Here is a 14,086-nt window from a genome sequence, read left to right on the forward strand (position 1 = left end):
TGGCTGATCAAAAAACTGGTTTTTAGGCTGCTGGTGGTGTGTGCACGTGTGCGCGCGCGTGTGTGCATTTTAAAGCTCTCTCCCCTCTCGGCAGGGGTGGGGGGCACAGATGATTTCTGTGTGTTTCTACTGGGAAAAAAAATGACTTAAAAAAAATTGGTGACAGAAACCTGATGCTAAAAGACTATGGATTCTGGCTTTTGACAGTCGGCATACAAACCACTGTGCAAAAGGAAGGAGGACGTGACAGCTGAGCCTCGCGTCGCCGAGGAGCAGACAACAGACATCTTCGGAGTGACACGCACAGCGGCTCCAAGTGTCTATTTTCATCTCCCCGTGTTTACAGGGAAGACAGAGGTGTCAGCACCGCTCTGCGGAGCAGCTTCAATCACACCGTAATTACTGCCAAGAAGGTGGGGGAGGCGAGGAAGGAGGATGAGGAGCCGGGGGTGGCAGGCGGGGAGAGTGGACAAGGAGGAAGGTGGGACCACACAGCTGCTGCGGCTTAAATCCTTCTCATCAGCCCCAGGCTGCCAGGTTAGCCCTCGCTGAGGACTGGGAAGAATTGAGTGGATCTGCCAAGCCAGCGGGGGGTGGGTGGGTGTTAGCACCTGGGCCAGAGGCTCCAGAGGAAGGGATTTGGAAAGGCCAGGGGAAGGAGGTTGGCCGGAGCCCAAGGGCTCCCCTCTTGGTACCAGGGCCGAGGCTGGAGGCGGTTGCCATGGTGATGGGAGGCCAGTCGGGGTGGTGCCCAGCCACCCTCTGTGCTCCTGGCGCCTGTCCTGGAAACAGGGTGGATCTCTGAGGATGGCCACCGCAGGCATCTGGGACGAGAACCCCTCTGTTTCACAGGTCACCTACACTCTGCGTCTGGAATGTTCCAGCTGAGCAGAGCCTCTGGGAGGGCTGGACAGGGGGGCAGCCCTGCTTCCTTCCTGACCAGAAAGTGGAGGGGCGAGGAGGAAGTGAGATGGGGGGAGGAAGAGGGAAATGTCCCAGGAGATGAGCACAGGAAGCAGACTAGAGGGACCACCGGAAGAGGGGAGACCAAGAGAAGTGGGGCCCACAGAGCGGGGAGAGGAGAGGGAGGGAGGGAGGGAGGCGGGTGGGCAGCCCAGAGCTGGCTGGAGGGGTCTGGGCCAGAGAGGAGGGGGAAGGTGAGCCGAAGGACACGCCGGCTCCTTCCCGGCTTCCCCCCTGTCCGCCTCCCCCTCTCCTCCCCACTGATTTCATTTACTTCACTTAATTAGCCCCCCTTCAGAGTTAAAAAGATAATGTGATAATGGCGATGTGAACAGCCACAATACAGGGGAGCCACTCCATCTGCAGATTCCCAGCCCTCTGTCCCTGACCCCATGGCCCCTAGCACCTCCTGACCACACCACCCCAGGCCCGGGTCCTGGCACTGACCAACTGCCTAGCTCCCCCTCCTCCCTGAAAAAACAAGCCCTTAACGAATTTCAATTACGAGCTTTGTAAAATCAATACAAATGACGTTCCCCCTTGTACACTGAGATACGGACAATGGCATCGTCCGGCCATGCCCTCAATATAATTGGTGATTATCAGCATCTCCCGTTTCTGTCCACTTAATAAATACCTCATCACGGGGATCCACGACCCCTCACTCATTGTCCCTGTCCCTGCTTTCTCACAGAGAAATATCTGGAGTGGAGAAATAAAAACAGGCCTCTCCCCGAAATCATCAAGTGAGAGGAAAACCATCAAGTTAGAACTTGTGAGGGAAATGACAGATCCTCCTCTAGGTGGAAGTCTCAGAGAGAGACAGCAACTTGCCTAAGGTCATCCAGCAGCGTCTTGGAATTGGAATCCTGATTTCCTTCCCCAGGATGGTGTGCTTGTCAGACTAAATTCTGTTCTTTTAGGGACAGTCCCCCATAGGTGCACACAGTACCTGTGCCGAGTGAGGATAGCTCGAGACGTTTTCCTCCTCAAGTGGTGAAGACCTGAGGGGGCTGGTACAAGCTGTTGATGTCACAACTCTGCCTTTCTGGGGGATGAGGCTCCAGTCTACACCCAGACCCAACCCCAATCCACTTCACAGGTGGAGGAGTCAAGGCTCCGGGCGCTCCGTTGCTTCCCAATGGTAATGGGGCCAAGATCAGGACTCAAATCTGGGGCACAGCTTGACTTGATGTGTGCAGTGACGCATGCCTATAATCTCAGCTGCTGGGGAGGCTGAGGCAGGAGGATCTCTAATTTGAGACCAGCCTCAGCAATTTAGCAAGGATCTAGGTAATTTAACAAGACCCAGTCTCAAAATAAAAAAAAAAAAGAGCTGGGGATGTGGCTCAGCGTTAAGCCCCCCTGGGTTCAATACCAGGTACCAAAACAAGAAGAAGAAACAAAAAACAAACCTTGACTCAATACTGGATCTTCCATGTGCCTCCCCAGCTCTGCAGGGGTTCAGCCCCCACTAGCCCCCACCCACCACCTGGAGTACTCCTGCTCCACCCTCTCATTCGACCCACTGAAGTCTGTTCTACTACCACCCCCTCCGGGAGGTCCTCCTAGGATAGTACTACCCAGGCCTTCAGTACAGTTCTGCCCCCCCACCCAGCAGGATGCCATTTCTCAATTGTAACAATCCTGATCAATTCATAGTGCCTGCCAACACCACTAAGCCACATCTGGAGTCAGCAGAAGCGTGCCACGATCGATTAGTGATGCCTACCATGGGCAAGGCAATGGGCAGAGTAGTGGACACGCCAGAGCCCACTGACCACACCCAGAGGGCCTAGGCTGCCTTTGTGCCCACCCGGCATCCCCTGAGGACTGGCCTCACCTGCGGAGCACCTCCCTTGAGCCTGTTCCCCTATCCTGTTTCTCCTGGCCTTCCTCCCCATGCCTGCCTGGTCCTGCTGCCCTGGGCTGGGAGCAAGCCCTCTCCCCTGCTGCCCTGGGTTTCCCCATCTGGAAAGTGAGGTGTTGGCCTCTGGTCCCCAAGGTCCTGCCAGCTGCCTCTGGAGGACGCCCATTGTGCCTGCTCCCAAGGGCAGGTGGAGACAAAGGGACATTTAATCAGATGTTAAATAGGTGAAGAGACAAAGGTGAGCAGGATAAAAGGGAGCAGCTAATTAGTGACATTGTTCTCTACAAGGCCTTCCCGAGCGCTTCCATTGAGTGGTTTCTCATGGACAACAGCTGAGGGAGGAGGAGGAGGGAGAGGCACCAAGGCTCCAATTGAAACAGGCTGGAGCCAGGACGACTCTGGTCCCAGCCTCGGCATGACTACATTACACCTGGGGAAACTGAGGCCCAGAGAGAAGTCCAAGGTCACTGAGTCAGGCTGGGCAAACCTGGGTCCAGAGCCCGGGACACCTGGCCTCCCAGACCAGCACCCAGGCTAACGGCTGAAATCTGGCCTGGGCCCTTGGGATTTTAGGAAGTTGGTGAAAACGTCCTGCAGGAGAAAGGGCCCTGGCTGCCTTGGCCTGGTCTTGATCAGCTGCAGGAGCTTTGCAAGTCGACGCTGCGCAAGGTGACGTGAACACCCGCCCAACACCACCGGCTGCTACAGGTCCCGGCGCCCAGTTCCGGGGTTCTCGCTTGCTGAGACCCCGTCCTTGCTGAGACCTTGCTGAGACCCCAGTCCGAGTAGATGCCTGTCGTCCCTGGGCTTCTCCCCACACCAGGGGTGAGGCGGGGACAGGCCCTCAGGCTTGGGCTGGCTCACAGCGCCCACCCCTGGCAGGATTCCCACCCTGCCTGCCTGGAGAGCCACACGACACAGCTTTAATGACCACAAAATCGGCCCTGCACGGTCTGCCTCCAAACCTGGCCGACCCGCCCCTGACACAAGAGAGGGTGACCTCAGGGCCTGGCCCCCGCCCCTCTGAGCCTCTCCCAGGCCCTCAGGGCCCTCCCCAATCTTGGGCAGGTCCTCTCGTAACACTCTGAGAAGCCAGCGGCAGAGGCCATCATCCTACTTTGCTGGAGAGAAATTTTCTGGGCGTCCTGGGGTCTCTGGGGGCTGGCTGCAGTGGCACACTGCAGGAGAGTTGGGCCCACTCACCTCGGGACTTCATTCCAATGAAGCGGTTCTCCACAATGTCGATGCGGCCCACGCCGTGCTTGCCCCTGTGGGGAGGGGAGGTCATTTGGATTCAGACACTGATGCAAGGCTTGGGTCAGATGCCAAACACAGGGCTGGGCTGGGGCTGACACAGAGGGCACAAGGTTGGCTGCACCCACCCCAGAGCCTGTGTGGCACATTAGCCTCCATCTCAGGCTCCAGGACTCAGAGGACATCCCAGCCAGGGACCTGGTCTAAGTGCCCACTGGTTGAGTAAACTGAGGCCCGGGGAGAAGAGACTGCCTGGGTGACTGGGTTCAATCTGTTCTTCGGCTGTCTTTCCTGGCCCCACGCCTCCCCACGCTCATCTTCCCTGATCCAGCGGAGGGCTGGAAGCCCACGCCTGACCAACCCCAGGAGGCCACAGACCCCTGGGTTGCCATCTTTGTAGGCTAAAGGGTTTAAACGGGGACTGCAAGGGATCTCCTGGCAAACCCATCACCGTGTCCAGGAGACTATGCCTGTCCTCCTCAGCCCCTGAACCCCAGCTGGGACGGTTAGTGCCTGTCCAAGAGGATGGTTCCCGGGTGGCCGGGCAGGCTGTGGGCACTCACGCGACTTCATTCAGGTACATGAAGAGCTCCAAGGAGGTCTGGTGAGTGGTGCCATCCTTGACATTGGTCACCTTCACAGGGACCCCTGGGGGCAGGAGGAGAGGGCAGTGGGCCTCTGGGACTGGAGCTCTGTAGAGGAGCCTGCGCCCGCCACCCCGCCCTCTCCCTGTCCTTGCAACGCCTTAAATGCATGTGACAGATATAGAGTCCAAATGACTCCTTCAAAGCCCTGTGCAGGTTGAGGCCCGCTGGGGGGAGAGAAGGGGCGAGAGAGCCCCCCAGAATGAAAGGGAAAATGCAATAAAAACGCTCGCAGCCCCCCTCCCATTCTCTGTGCCCCTTTTGCATTTAGGGACTGTGAAATTGGAACCAGGCCCTGAACTAATTGAATTTCACGCTCCACCATTGTCTTACACAGGGAGCACCTTCTGTCCCACCAGTTGCCCGGGGCCGCCTGGCCGAGGTGCGGCTGGGCGCGCGCACGCGCACACACTCGGCCCCTGCCACGTCTGTCAGGCGGACCNCGGAGGGGGTGGTAGTAGAACAGACTTCAGTGGGTCGAATGAGAGGGTGGAGCAGGAGTACTCCAGGTGGTGGGTGGGTTCGGGGTTGACTTTGAATAGCAAGGGGCACCTTCCCGAGCGGTGTGAAATGAGCAATAAATGTATTAGAGGGCTAACAAGAGAGCTGTAACAGTGACAAAGGAAAGCTGTTCAAAGTTGGCGCTAATCCCCCACCCATCTGCCCGGCTCATTACCATGTAGCGAGCCATCGGGTGCCAATCAGGGCTCAATAGCGGCTTTGGAGTCTTTATTAGCCAGCCGCGGCTTGGAGGGGCTTCGCTCAAGCCGCTGTCAGCCTCGCCATTCTTAACCCCCATTTCCAGGGGTTTTATAACTTGGTTGTAAATTGCTATTAAATGTAAGTCTGCCCAATAATGAACCTTAAGCCCCTCTCGCCACCCCCCGCCTCTCCCCGCTGCCTTTCTCTCCCTCCCGGGTCCTATTATGGCCTTCACTGGGGCCGTGGATGGGGCCTGCCCGGGAGAAGAGGGGACATTGTTGGTGCGGCTGCTGCAGAAAGCCTCTTAGCGTTTAAAATAGTTAATAATTAGATTAAAACTTCAAATAAATTAACTAGAGAGTGAATGGGGACCAGGCAGGGGAGGGTTCCTCCCTCTCTCTCTCTCTCTTTTTTTTCCTCCCAGACTGTCCCCAAATCCTCATAATGGATCATGTTTCTTCCCCAGCTCAGCCCATAGGGCTGCCCTGTTCCTCCAGGTAGGGCTGCCAGAGCCTGGTGCCAGGGACCATCAGCCACCTTCTGTTTACCTCTCCTGGGCTCTTGGGGTTCCCACACAGGAGGGCAGGATGTGCTGCCTGGTGCCCCACCCATCTTCTCAGGGATGACCCTGTGCCTGCGGGCCAGGCCTGGGCTGGGGAGCAGGCACAAAAGGACCCAGGACTCCAGCTACCCAGGGGTCCACCTGGGTCTCAGCAGCCCCGTCTTTGGGGCATGGAATTCAAGGGTTTGAACAGTGATGGAGTTGCCCACTGACTTGGCTGGGCTCTTGGGAAAGGCCCGGAAGAGACTCACTGAGTACTAACAGTATGGAGACCTTACAGCGTCCGCTCAGCACCTGTGAGCATCTCCTCTATGGCTCGTGTTACAGGGGATTATACCTGAGGCCCGGGGGTGCCGGTGTGACTGCTATGTGACTGCTTCTCTCACCCTGTCCTATCTCTGAGGTGTCCTGGGGAAAGGCTGAGGTTTGGAGCCCCTCTCTCTGGTCTCTGTCCCCTCCTGGCAGATGTGTGTGGATGGATGGGCTAGTCCCCTTGGGCTTGGGATGGCCTCAAACTCCTCTTGGTTCCTCTTGCTCCTGTTCAGCACCACCTCCTCCAGGAAGCTTTCCTGATCTCTGCAGCCTACTGGAAAGGTCCTCTCCTCAGATCCTGGCACCCTCGCTCTGAACTGGGTCCTGCTCCTCCTGTCACCAGGCATGCCTTGCCTCCCCCTCCCTCCTTTACAGCAAGCGATGAACACTGTGTCAGCTCAAGGCTGGGCATGCAAACCAGGCCGGCAACTATTTATCTGACAGCAGCGGGGTGAGTGGAGACCAGGATCCCCCCACCCCAGCTCCATCTGTGCCTGGGGCTGGGGGGTGGCCAGAGCTGGGCAGCTAATTTAGGACTGGCCAAGGCTTAAGAAGTGGAGCGGAGGAGCCCTTGAGTCCAGCTGTATCGGATCTGCCATTCATCGAGCACCTGCCCTTGCCAGCCAGCTCTGCTGCGGGTCATTTCCCATACGGACCTCCTTCCACACCAGGAAAACAGCAGGCACCTTGTATCCCCAGGTCACAGGTGGGGAAACTGAGACCCAGGAAAGTCAAGTGACTTTCCCAAAGTCCCAGAGTATCTGGCAGGTGGCTGCTCAGAGGCTGGAAGTTTGGATTTCCCCTCCCAAGCCGCGAGGTGTGCATGGATCACACTGTCTGGGGATGGAAACTGTTGGGACCTTGAAGCCCCTGCCTGAATTCTGGCTTCCAGGAACTCAGAAGAGGTGAGAAGACTTAGGACCCAAGCAGGAAGCAGAGGGAGCCAGTGCCCTGAGCATCAGCCCCCTTCAGGTCCCAGGGGTGCAGTGCGGTGGGCGACATACCTTTCTTGAATTCTATCTCAAGGACGTCAGGGGTATTGGGGGTTTTTGCTGGGTCCTGGGTCTTTGTGTAGAGTCCTGGAGGCGCTTGGTTCTGACAAAACAGAAAGAGGTTGGAGGGTGGAGAGTGCAGAGCCCCCAGGCAGGAAAGCTGGACCCTACCTCCTGCACCCACGCCCCTCTCCAGGACAGGAGGCCTCTGGCAGGCACTTCCCCGCCATCCCGGCGGGTCCAGCAGGCTTCCCAGCCCCCAGCCCAGAGCTGGCCCCGCTGCCAGGGGCCTGGGAAACAAAGGGCTCAAGAAATCAGACAATTTTTCCCCTCAACTTGATCTCATCTTTTTCTTCGACGCCCCCACAGCTGGAGGTAGAATAGCAGGAGAGAAACAAGTCAGGCAGGAAAAAGTGCGACTTTGCAGGAGCGGCCGCGTTCCGCGGGCTTCCCGGGAGCCGCACGCATGCTCTCGCAGGCGCCGGGAATTGGGGTTTATTCCGCGATGACCGCAAAGCTAATGACTGCGCGTGACCCCAGCAGGTGCTCTGGCGGGCCGAGCCGTCCCCGGGGTCCCCGAGGTTAATACTCACAGGGAGAAAAGAGAAGAGCAAAGCAAAAACCATTTGAAAACACATCAACCTTTATGTATATTTGTTCTCGGGCGCGTTGGAAAGTGGGCCTCGTCTTGCCGCAGAGGAGGAGGGATTCTTGCTGCCCGGGACTCTCGATTCCCGGCAGCCTCTGGGGGCCCCAGCTCCACCCGGCTGCGGTTTGGGCACTTGCCGTGGTCGGGACAGGGACCCATGGGACCTGCCTGCTCAAGTTCCTCCTGTGCCCAGCTGCTCTGCGCACCTGCTGATGTCCCGCCAACAGGGTCCCTTACGTCTGTGCCTTTCAAAACCTGGTGCCCATTCACCGTCGCCTTTGCTTCTCAGCAGCCCTGTCTGGTAAGAAAGCCAGACCCCACCGCCTCATCTACAGGCGAAGCCACAGAGCCTGTGGGCCAGCCCCGAGTTGCAGCAGTGAGTTCTGGAGGAATGGATGGACCGTGTCCAGCTGGAGGCTGGGAACACCTGATTGTTGGGGTTTAGAGTGGTGGAAAATACTCCAAGCTAGAGGCAAGACCTCAGGCTGCGGGGCCTTGAGCAAGCTGCCTTACTTCCTTCTGCCTCAGTTCCCTCATCTGTAAAATGGGGGGATGACACCCCCCATAATTTAAGTGCATAGACCGATTCTTACTGGACTCGAAAACATACCAGAGAACAATATGCAAGGCCCAGTGCAGATGGTAACGGGTCTGCAAGGGAAGGGACAGAGGGTGACAGGCACTGAGCCTCCTGCCTGTAAGAGTCCTTCTAGGACAGGCCCCAGCCCACGGGGTGCCTCGGCCCACGCACCTGAGCTCCCCTTCCCACTGGCTCTATGCTGGGTCCACCCGTCCCAGTTTCCCTGGCTTCCTGTTTCAGCAGTGGACATACAGTGTCTGTCCAGGAAGCCTCTAGTGCCGGGCAGATGTGGTCCTTCCAGCTGTTTCTGAGCTCAGACACAAGGAACCCCGCCCCACTTACCACTGCCTGACCTTGGGCCTGTGCCCCTTCATCTGTGCATTAGAAAACAAGAACCCAGAACCCACCTTAAAGACAGACTCAGGGAGGCAGGAGGTGGTAAGGACCCCCCTCCTTACCTCCCTAGACCAGAAGGAAAACTAAGGCCCAGAGAAGTGGCTGATCCAAATCACACCTCTCAAGCCAGCCCAGGGCTCTTCCCAGCATCCCGTGCTCTGTCCCAGCTGCCGAGGTGGCCTGGGAAGCAGTGTGAGGACCATAGGGAGAGAGCCAGCACCTGAGCCTGGTGTCAGAGACTGGCCAGGCTCCCAGGCCCACAGCCCCTTCCCCACCTGCCAGGGACTCCCAAGCCCCAGGGCCCCCACCCAGGTGCCTGACTGTGACCACAGTTTTCAGCTGGGCCCTTGTCACTTTCTCCAGCCACTCCTTAGAAGTGGAGGACAACAGTGTTTGTATTTGGAAGGAGCCACAGGAAGACAGGAAGACCTCGAGGCCCGGATAAGGAGGAGGAGGATGGTCCCTCTACAGCGGAAGTTGCAGGCAGCTGCTGGGCGGGCACCTGACAGCTCCGATTAAATAAAATAACTAAATAGAAATAAAATGACATTTGCTTTGCATTCCGAGGTGGCTCGGGCGCCTGCCTTCTTTTTTACTCCCCCTCCTAAAAGCCCAGTTCAAATGACAAATAGTTTGTTGCGGAGTATCAATGCCATCTATTTATCCATCCCAGCGGGAGGGCTCACTTCCAATGTCATCTTGGGGGGGTGCAGGGGGAGGGAAGAGAGTGAAGAAGAAGAGAGGGAGAGAGAGTCGGTGGGGGCGGGGGAGAGGGCGAAAGAAAGCATGAAGCAGAGCCCGGGAAGGAGAAATTGGAAGCAAATGGCCCATGAACTAAGCCATGATGTAGAGGCATGATCGATGCTGCAAATGGTTTATTCATCCATCAGATATGGCGGGCCGGCGGCTGAATGAACTCTTTCACTGTGGGCCGTATGAAGTTAAAGCAAGTAAATTTCTATCTTTCTTCGCATTAGCTGCCTCATTGCCCTTCAATCAGCCCTCATGGAGGCAGAAAATGGCTCAGCCATCTGCCTTCAAACCCTCCCTTCCGCAGGTCTCCGGGCTTTTTTTGGAGAGGGGGAGGGGCACTGGTTCCCCTAAGCTTCTCTCCCAGAGCTCCTCCCCGGGGGACTCGGGGGGGGGGCTGGGGGGCTGCAGAGCAAGGCTGGGTCCTGGAGGTTAGGCACCTGCATGGAACTCTGGGGTCCCCTGTGGCCAGGTCAACTCAGCATGGCGCTGACCCCCTGCTAGGGTGGGTGGGCCTTGGGCACCTCTGCAGGGCCCATGACTACTGCATGCCCTTTCTGTAGACTCTCACCCAGCCCAGCCCAGCCCAGCCCAGCTTTTCCTGCTTGATGAGAAGAGTTTCTGAGAGCAGCTTGGTGGCCTAAGGGGGAGGGTAGGACCCTCCAACCCCCAAGATTGAGGCCTGGCCTGTGCCAGTGGAGGTGCTATGATTTCCCGTTTTGTGCACAAGAATTGGCAGGCTCAGAGAAGTCAGGTAGCTTGCTTGAGACTGCACAGCAATTAAGAAGCAGAGCTGGGTTTGCGCTCAGTTTTACTAACTCTGGGAACCCAAGAATTGACTGGGTGGCAGCATCCTTGATAAAGACTTGGGAACACTTACTTATCCATCCAAGGCCATTGGTAAAAGGCCTGAGAGGGGACAGAGCCTGCCCATAGTCACAAGGCGATCTGTACCAAGTCTCAGGCCCCCAAATGCCTGAGGGGTGATTCCCTCCTGCCTCAGCCCTGCACCCCAATCCTGTGCTGGTCTAGTCTTGGGGAGATGGCCACAGGCCGCTTGGAGAGGGTGGGAGTGACTTCCCAGCATGCCCGTGGCTGGCAGGACACCCTGCCTGGTGCAGGGCCCAGCCCCCCGGACCCCCTTGGTGCCGACTGACTGGCTAATTAGAGGTGGCTGCCCGAGCGTCGAGTGTCGGGGGGTCAACAGAGCGTGAACTGGAAGAACCTGTGGCCAGCAGGCAGCAGCCCCGCAGTGCCCATCAGTCCCCAGGGGACAGGGTGCCAGCTCTCCTGAGTGACAGCGTGGACCAAGCGGGGAGAGCGGGTGGGGAGGGGGACCTAAGACCAAGGCACCAGCCCTGCCCCCCAGTGTCCCTCCTGTGAGGTGAGGTGCTCCCAGCCCGCAGCCAAGGAAATCAAGGCGAGAAAATGAATGCCCAAGCGGGCCAGGTGCCAGCGGGCGGGGGCACACGTCACCTGGTGGCCACAGTGACGGAGCCCTTGACGGCTGGGGGATGTCAGGTTGGCACATGTTGGGGCAGTCGGAGACGCCAGGCCTGGGGAGCCGGCCCTGCACCCCGGGCAGAGCTCCAGCCCTCGGGGTTCTCAGCCAAGCCACCCCGGCCTTTCCCCTCCAGATGGCTTTTTTGGATCCCCGAGGCCCAGCTGCCCCAGCAGTACCCCCGCCCCCAATACACGTCCTCCCTGATGTCAGCTGGGGGGGGGGCACCCACCCCCAGAGCTGCTGCCCAGTGTGGGGCTGGGCCAGGGACACATTCCCTTGGGGACAAAGAGATTTTTCTCTTCTCATGATAGACTTTGCCCTGCCTCCCCCATCTCCCATGGTGGGCAGGGGAGACACAAAGAAACCCCGGAGGAGAGAAACCCTAAACTTCAAACCCGGCTGAGGGCCCAGCCTGGCCAGCCTGGAGGTCGGGGACAGGATCAGGGAGGCCAGGGCGAGCGTGGGACAGACGCAGACAAATGGGTCCTGCCACTCCGTCCCACACGCCATGGGCGAGGCGTGGGCACAGGCTGGGTCCTCCCACAAGCGTCTCATCTGCCTAATGACGCCTTTATTGTCTCACAGTCCCCTCTCCCCTGGCGGCTCTGAAATACTTCCTTCCCTATTCATCCCGGCAGCAATTAGAAAGAGCATGGGGAGCGGGGGTCGGTGGGAGGGTCAGGGACACAGGCTCTGCTCCAGGCCTGCCCCCCGTGAAATTTCAAATTAGGCTACAAATACATCAGAGGGCACAGGCATGGAGCCACCACCAAAGGTGGCCGGCGCAAAGGAACGGAGATTACCTTGGGGTTCTCCAGGATTCCAGCCTCGTAGCTGTGGGGAGAGAGGGGAGACGGGGTGAGTCGGGAAGGGACACGGCCACGACAGGCACACACCACCGCCTGTTGTGTGCCCACCAGTCTGGTCTGCCGTTTCCTGTCTGCCAAAACACTGGCTGCCCACCCTGCCTGGAACACCCCGCCCACCCCCGTCGGCTGTGAGAGCCAAGGGCCGCAAGGAAGAGCCGGGACAGTGCCCTCGGATTCTGGGGTGCAGGCCCAGGCTCCACACACGGGGCCTCTGGCTGGGGACCTTCCCATGCCATCCCTCTGCCTTCAATACTGTTCCCGGTGCCAGCTGAGCCCCGTTCATCCTCAAGGTTTTAACTGCCACTTCCTCAAAGAAGTCCTCCCTACTGCCCCAGGCAAGGCCAGGTCCCCAAGGCCAGGTCCCCACTGACACAGAGCAGAACCACAGTAGAAGCAGCAGCAGGAGCGGGTGACTGGGTGTCCGCTCCGGGAGGCAGGACGCCAGGTGTGGGGTAGGCACGTCTTACCTGATGTGCATGAGGTTCTCGTCCATGCTCCAGGGGTTCTTGGGGGTGACCGGAATGGGAATTCCATGTTGCTGCAGGTTGGAGACAACATGGGGCAGACGTGAGGTGGCTGGAAGGGGACCTGAGGGTCAGGCTCTGGACCACTTGGGGCCGCCCTGCAGGAGGAGCGAGGCCCGCTGCTAGACCTGCCAAAGACCAAGTGCTGGGGATGCTGATCTTGGAGCTTCCTTCCAGAAGACTCTGAGTCCATCCTCCAAGGGCCCCTGGAGAACCTGGTGCCAGGCACTGTGCTGAGGGTCCCAGCACTGGCTCACTGACCCCCACAGAGCCCCTGCAGAGCCAGGGTGTGAACCCAGGCATCTGTCCCAGAGTCCACACTGCTCAGTATGGACCCTTCCACAGGAGGGACCCAGGACAGCGTCAGCTCGTGGCCCTGAAGTACAAGACCTGCTGGGAACCACACCCGCCCCAAGCCCAGGGCAATTGCCACGTATGTCATCGTGGAGCCTGCAAGGGGACAGCCCCGGCTGGAGGCCTTGCTTTCCCATGAGACTTGGCTCTGGTCAGGGTTTGCTTCCCAGTGGTCCTCCATGGTTAAAGGAAGCCCTTTCCCTGGGCCTTACTTAACATTTGGGGAAAGGACAGGGCTGGTGCCTTACTGACCGTGCCCCCCGGCTGACACCTGACCGGAACCTGCATGGGCACTCAGGTCCCCCCAGCACAGGACTCTCGGCGCGTTCTCCCCTCCCGAGGCCTACCAGGCAGAGGGCAGGCCAGGGGCCCCTTGAAGCCAGTGAGACCTGACGCTCCGCCTCCCAGCCCCCGAGCACCTTGCCCCAGTAGTCTTGGCCCCCACCAGCAGCAGCCAGGGCCACCTCTCTGCTGATGGGGCTCTGCCCACAACAGATTCTGGAACCCTCCCCCAGGTGGCTGCTGCGTTCCTTCATCTCTACTTCAAACACGGCACCCAAATCGAACACACCAGCAGGGTTTAGTTTTGTAGCTTTAGCAAGAGAATCACTTAAAAAACAAGAACAAACAGCTCATGCCTCCCCTAGGGCTTGTGCCTCTTGATTTAAGCCACATGGGCCACAAGAACACTGCGTTTCCAGGCTGCTCCGTGTTGGGGGGCACATGTCTCCTATGGTCCAGAGTCGGAGGTGGACACTCGCCTGGGACTTTTCCCCGTGCAGCTGCCAGGCGCAGGGTCTAGGACCCTGTGACTACACCACAGGGACGTGCTGGTGGCCTGGTGGGCCTTGTTTTCCAGACTTATAGCTGGTGGCTGGGGCTAAGAAAATCGGTCACCCAGGTTCCTGGGGTCTTCGTCTGGGGGAGGCTGTGGGAACCCATGCCCTCTCTTCCCTACTGAGCCTCCATCAAGGGTGAGGAGAGGAGAGCAAGAGGGGAGGAAAGGAGGAGGGAGAGCAGGCCGGCCCACAGGGTGACGTCCCAAGACCTGGGAGACGTGTTTCCCAGCCCCTGTCTGTCCTGAGGCCCTGGCTCCCCAAATCTCTGGTGGCAATAGAGAATGGAAAACAAACCGTCTTCAGTATGGGGTGGTTTTCCCTG

General features: G+C 58.5%; 1 protein-coding gene across 3 annotated transcripts in view; it reads right to left on the minus strand.

Moving 5' to 3' along the window:
• Ass1 (argininosuccinate synthase 1) overlaps positions 1-14,086 on the minus strand; it is a 45,427-nt gene that overhangs the window by 13,902 nt on the left and 17,439 nt on the right. For all 3 annotated transcript variants that reach the window (XM_015497436.2, XM_015497437.1, XM_048812885.1), the window contains 5 exons: positions 12,515-12,585; positions 11,982-12,012; positions 7,312-7,402; positions 4,651-4,735; positions 4,037-4,101 (listed from right to left, as the gene is read on the minus strand). In XM_015497436.2, the coding sequence (XP_015352922.1) occupies positions 4,037-4,101; positions 4,651-4,735; positions 7,312-7,402; positions 11,982-12,012; positions 12,515-12,585 (343 nt within the window). The remainder of the gene's footprint in view (positions 1-4,036; positions 4,102-4,650; positions 4,736-7,311; positions 7,403-11,981; positions 12,013-12,514; positions 12,586-14,086) is intronic.

The sequence above is a fragment of the Marmota marmota genome, unplaced genomic scaffold (genome assembly GCF_001458135.2).
Source record: "Marmota marmota marmota unplaced genomic scaffold, marMar, whole genome shotgun sequence".
Taxonomy (NCBI): domain Eukaryota; kingdom Metazoa; phylum Chordata; class Mammalia; order Rodentia; family Sciuridae; genus Marmota; species Marmota marmota.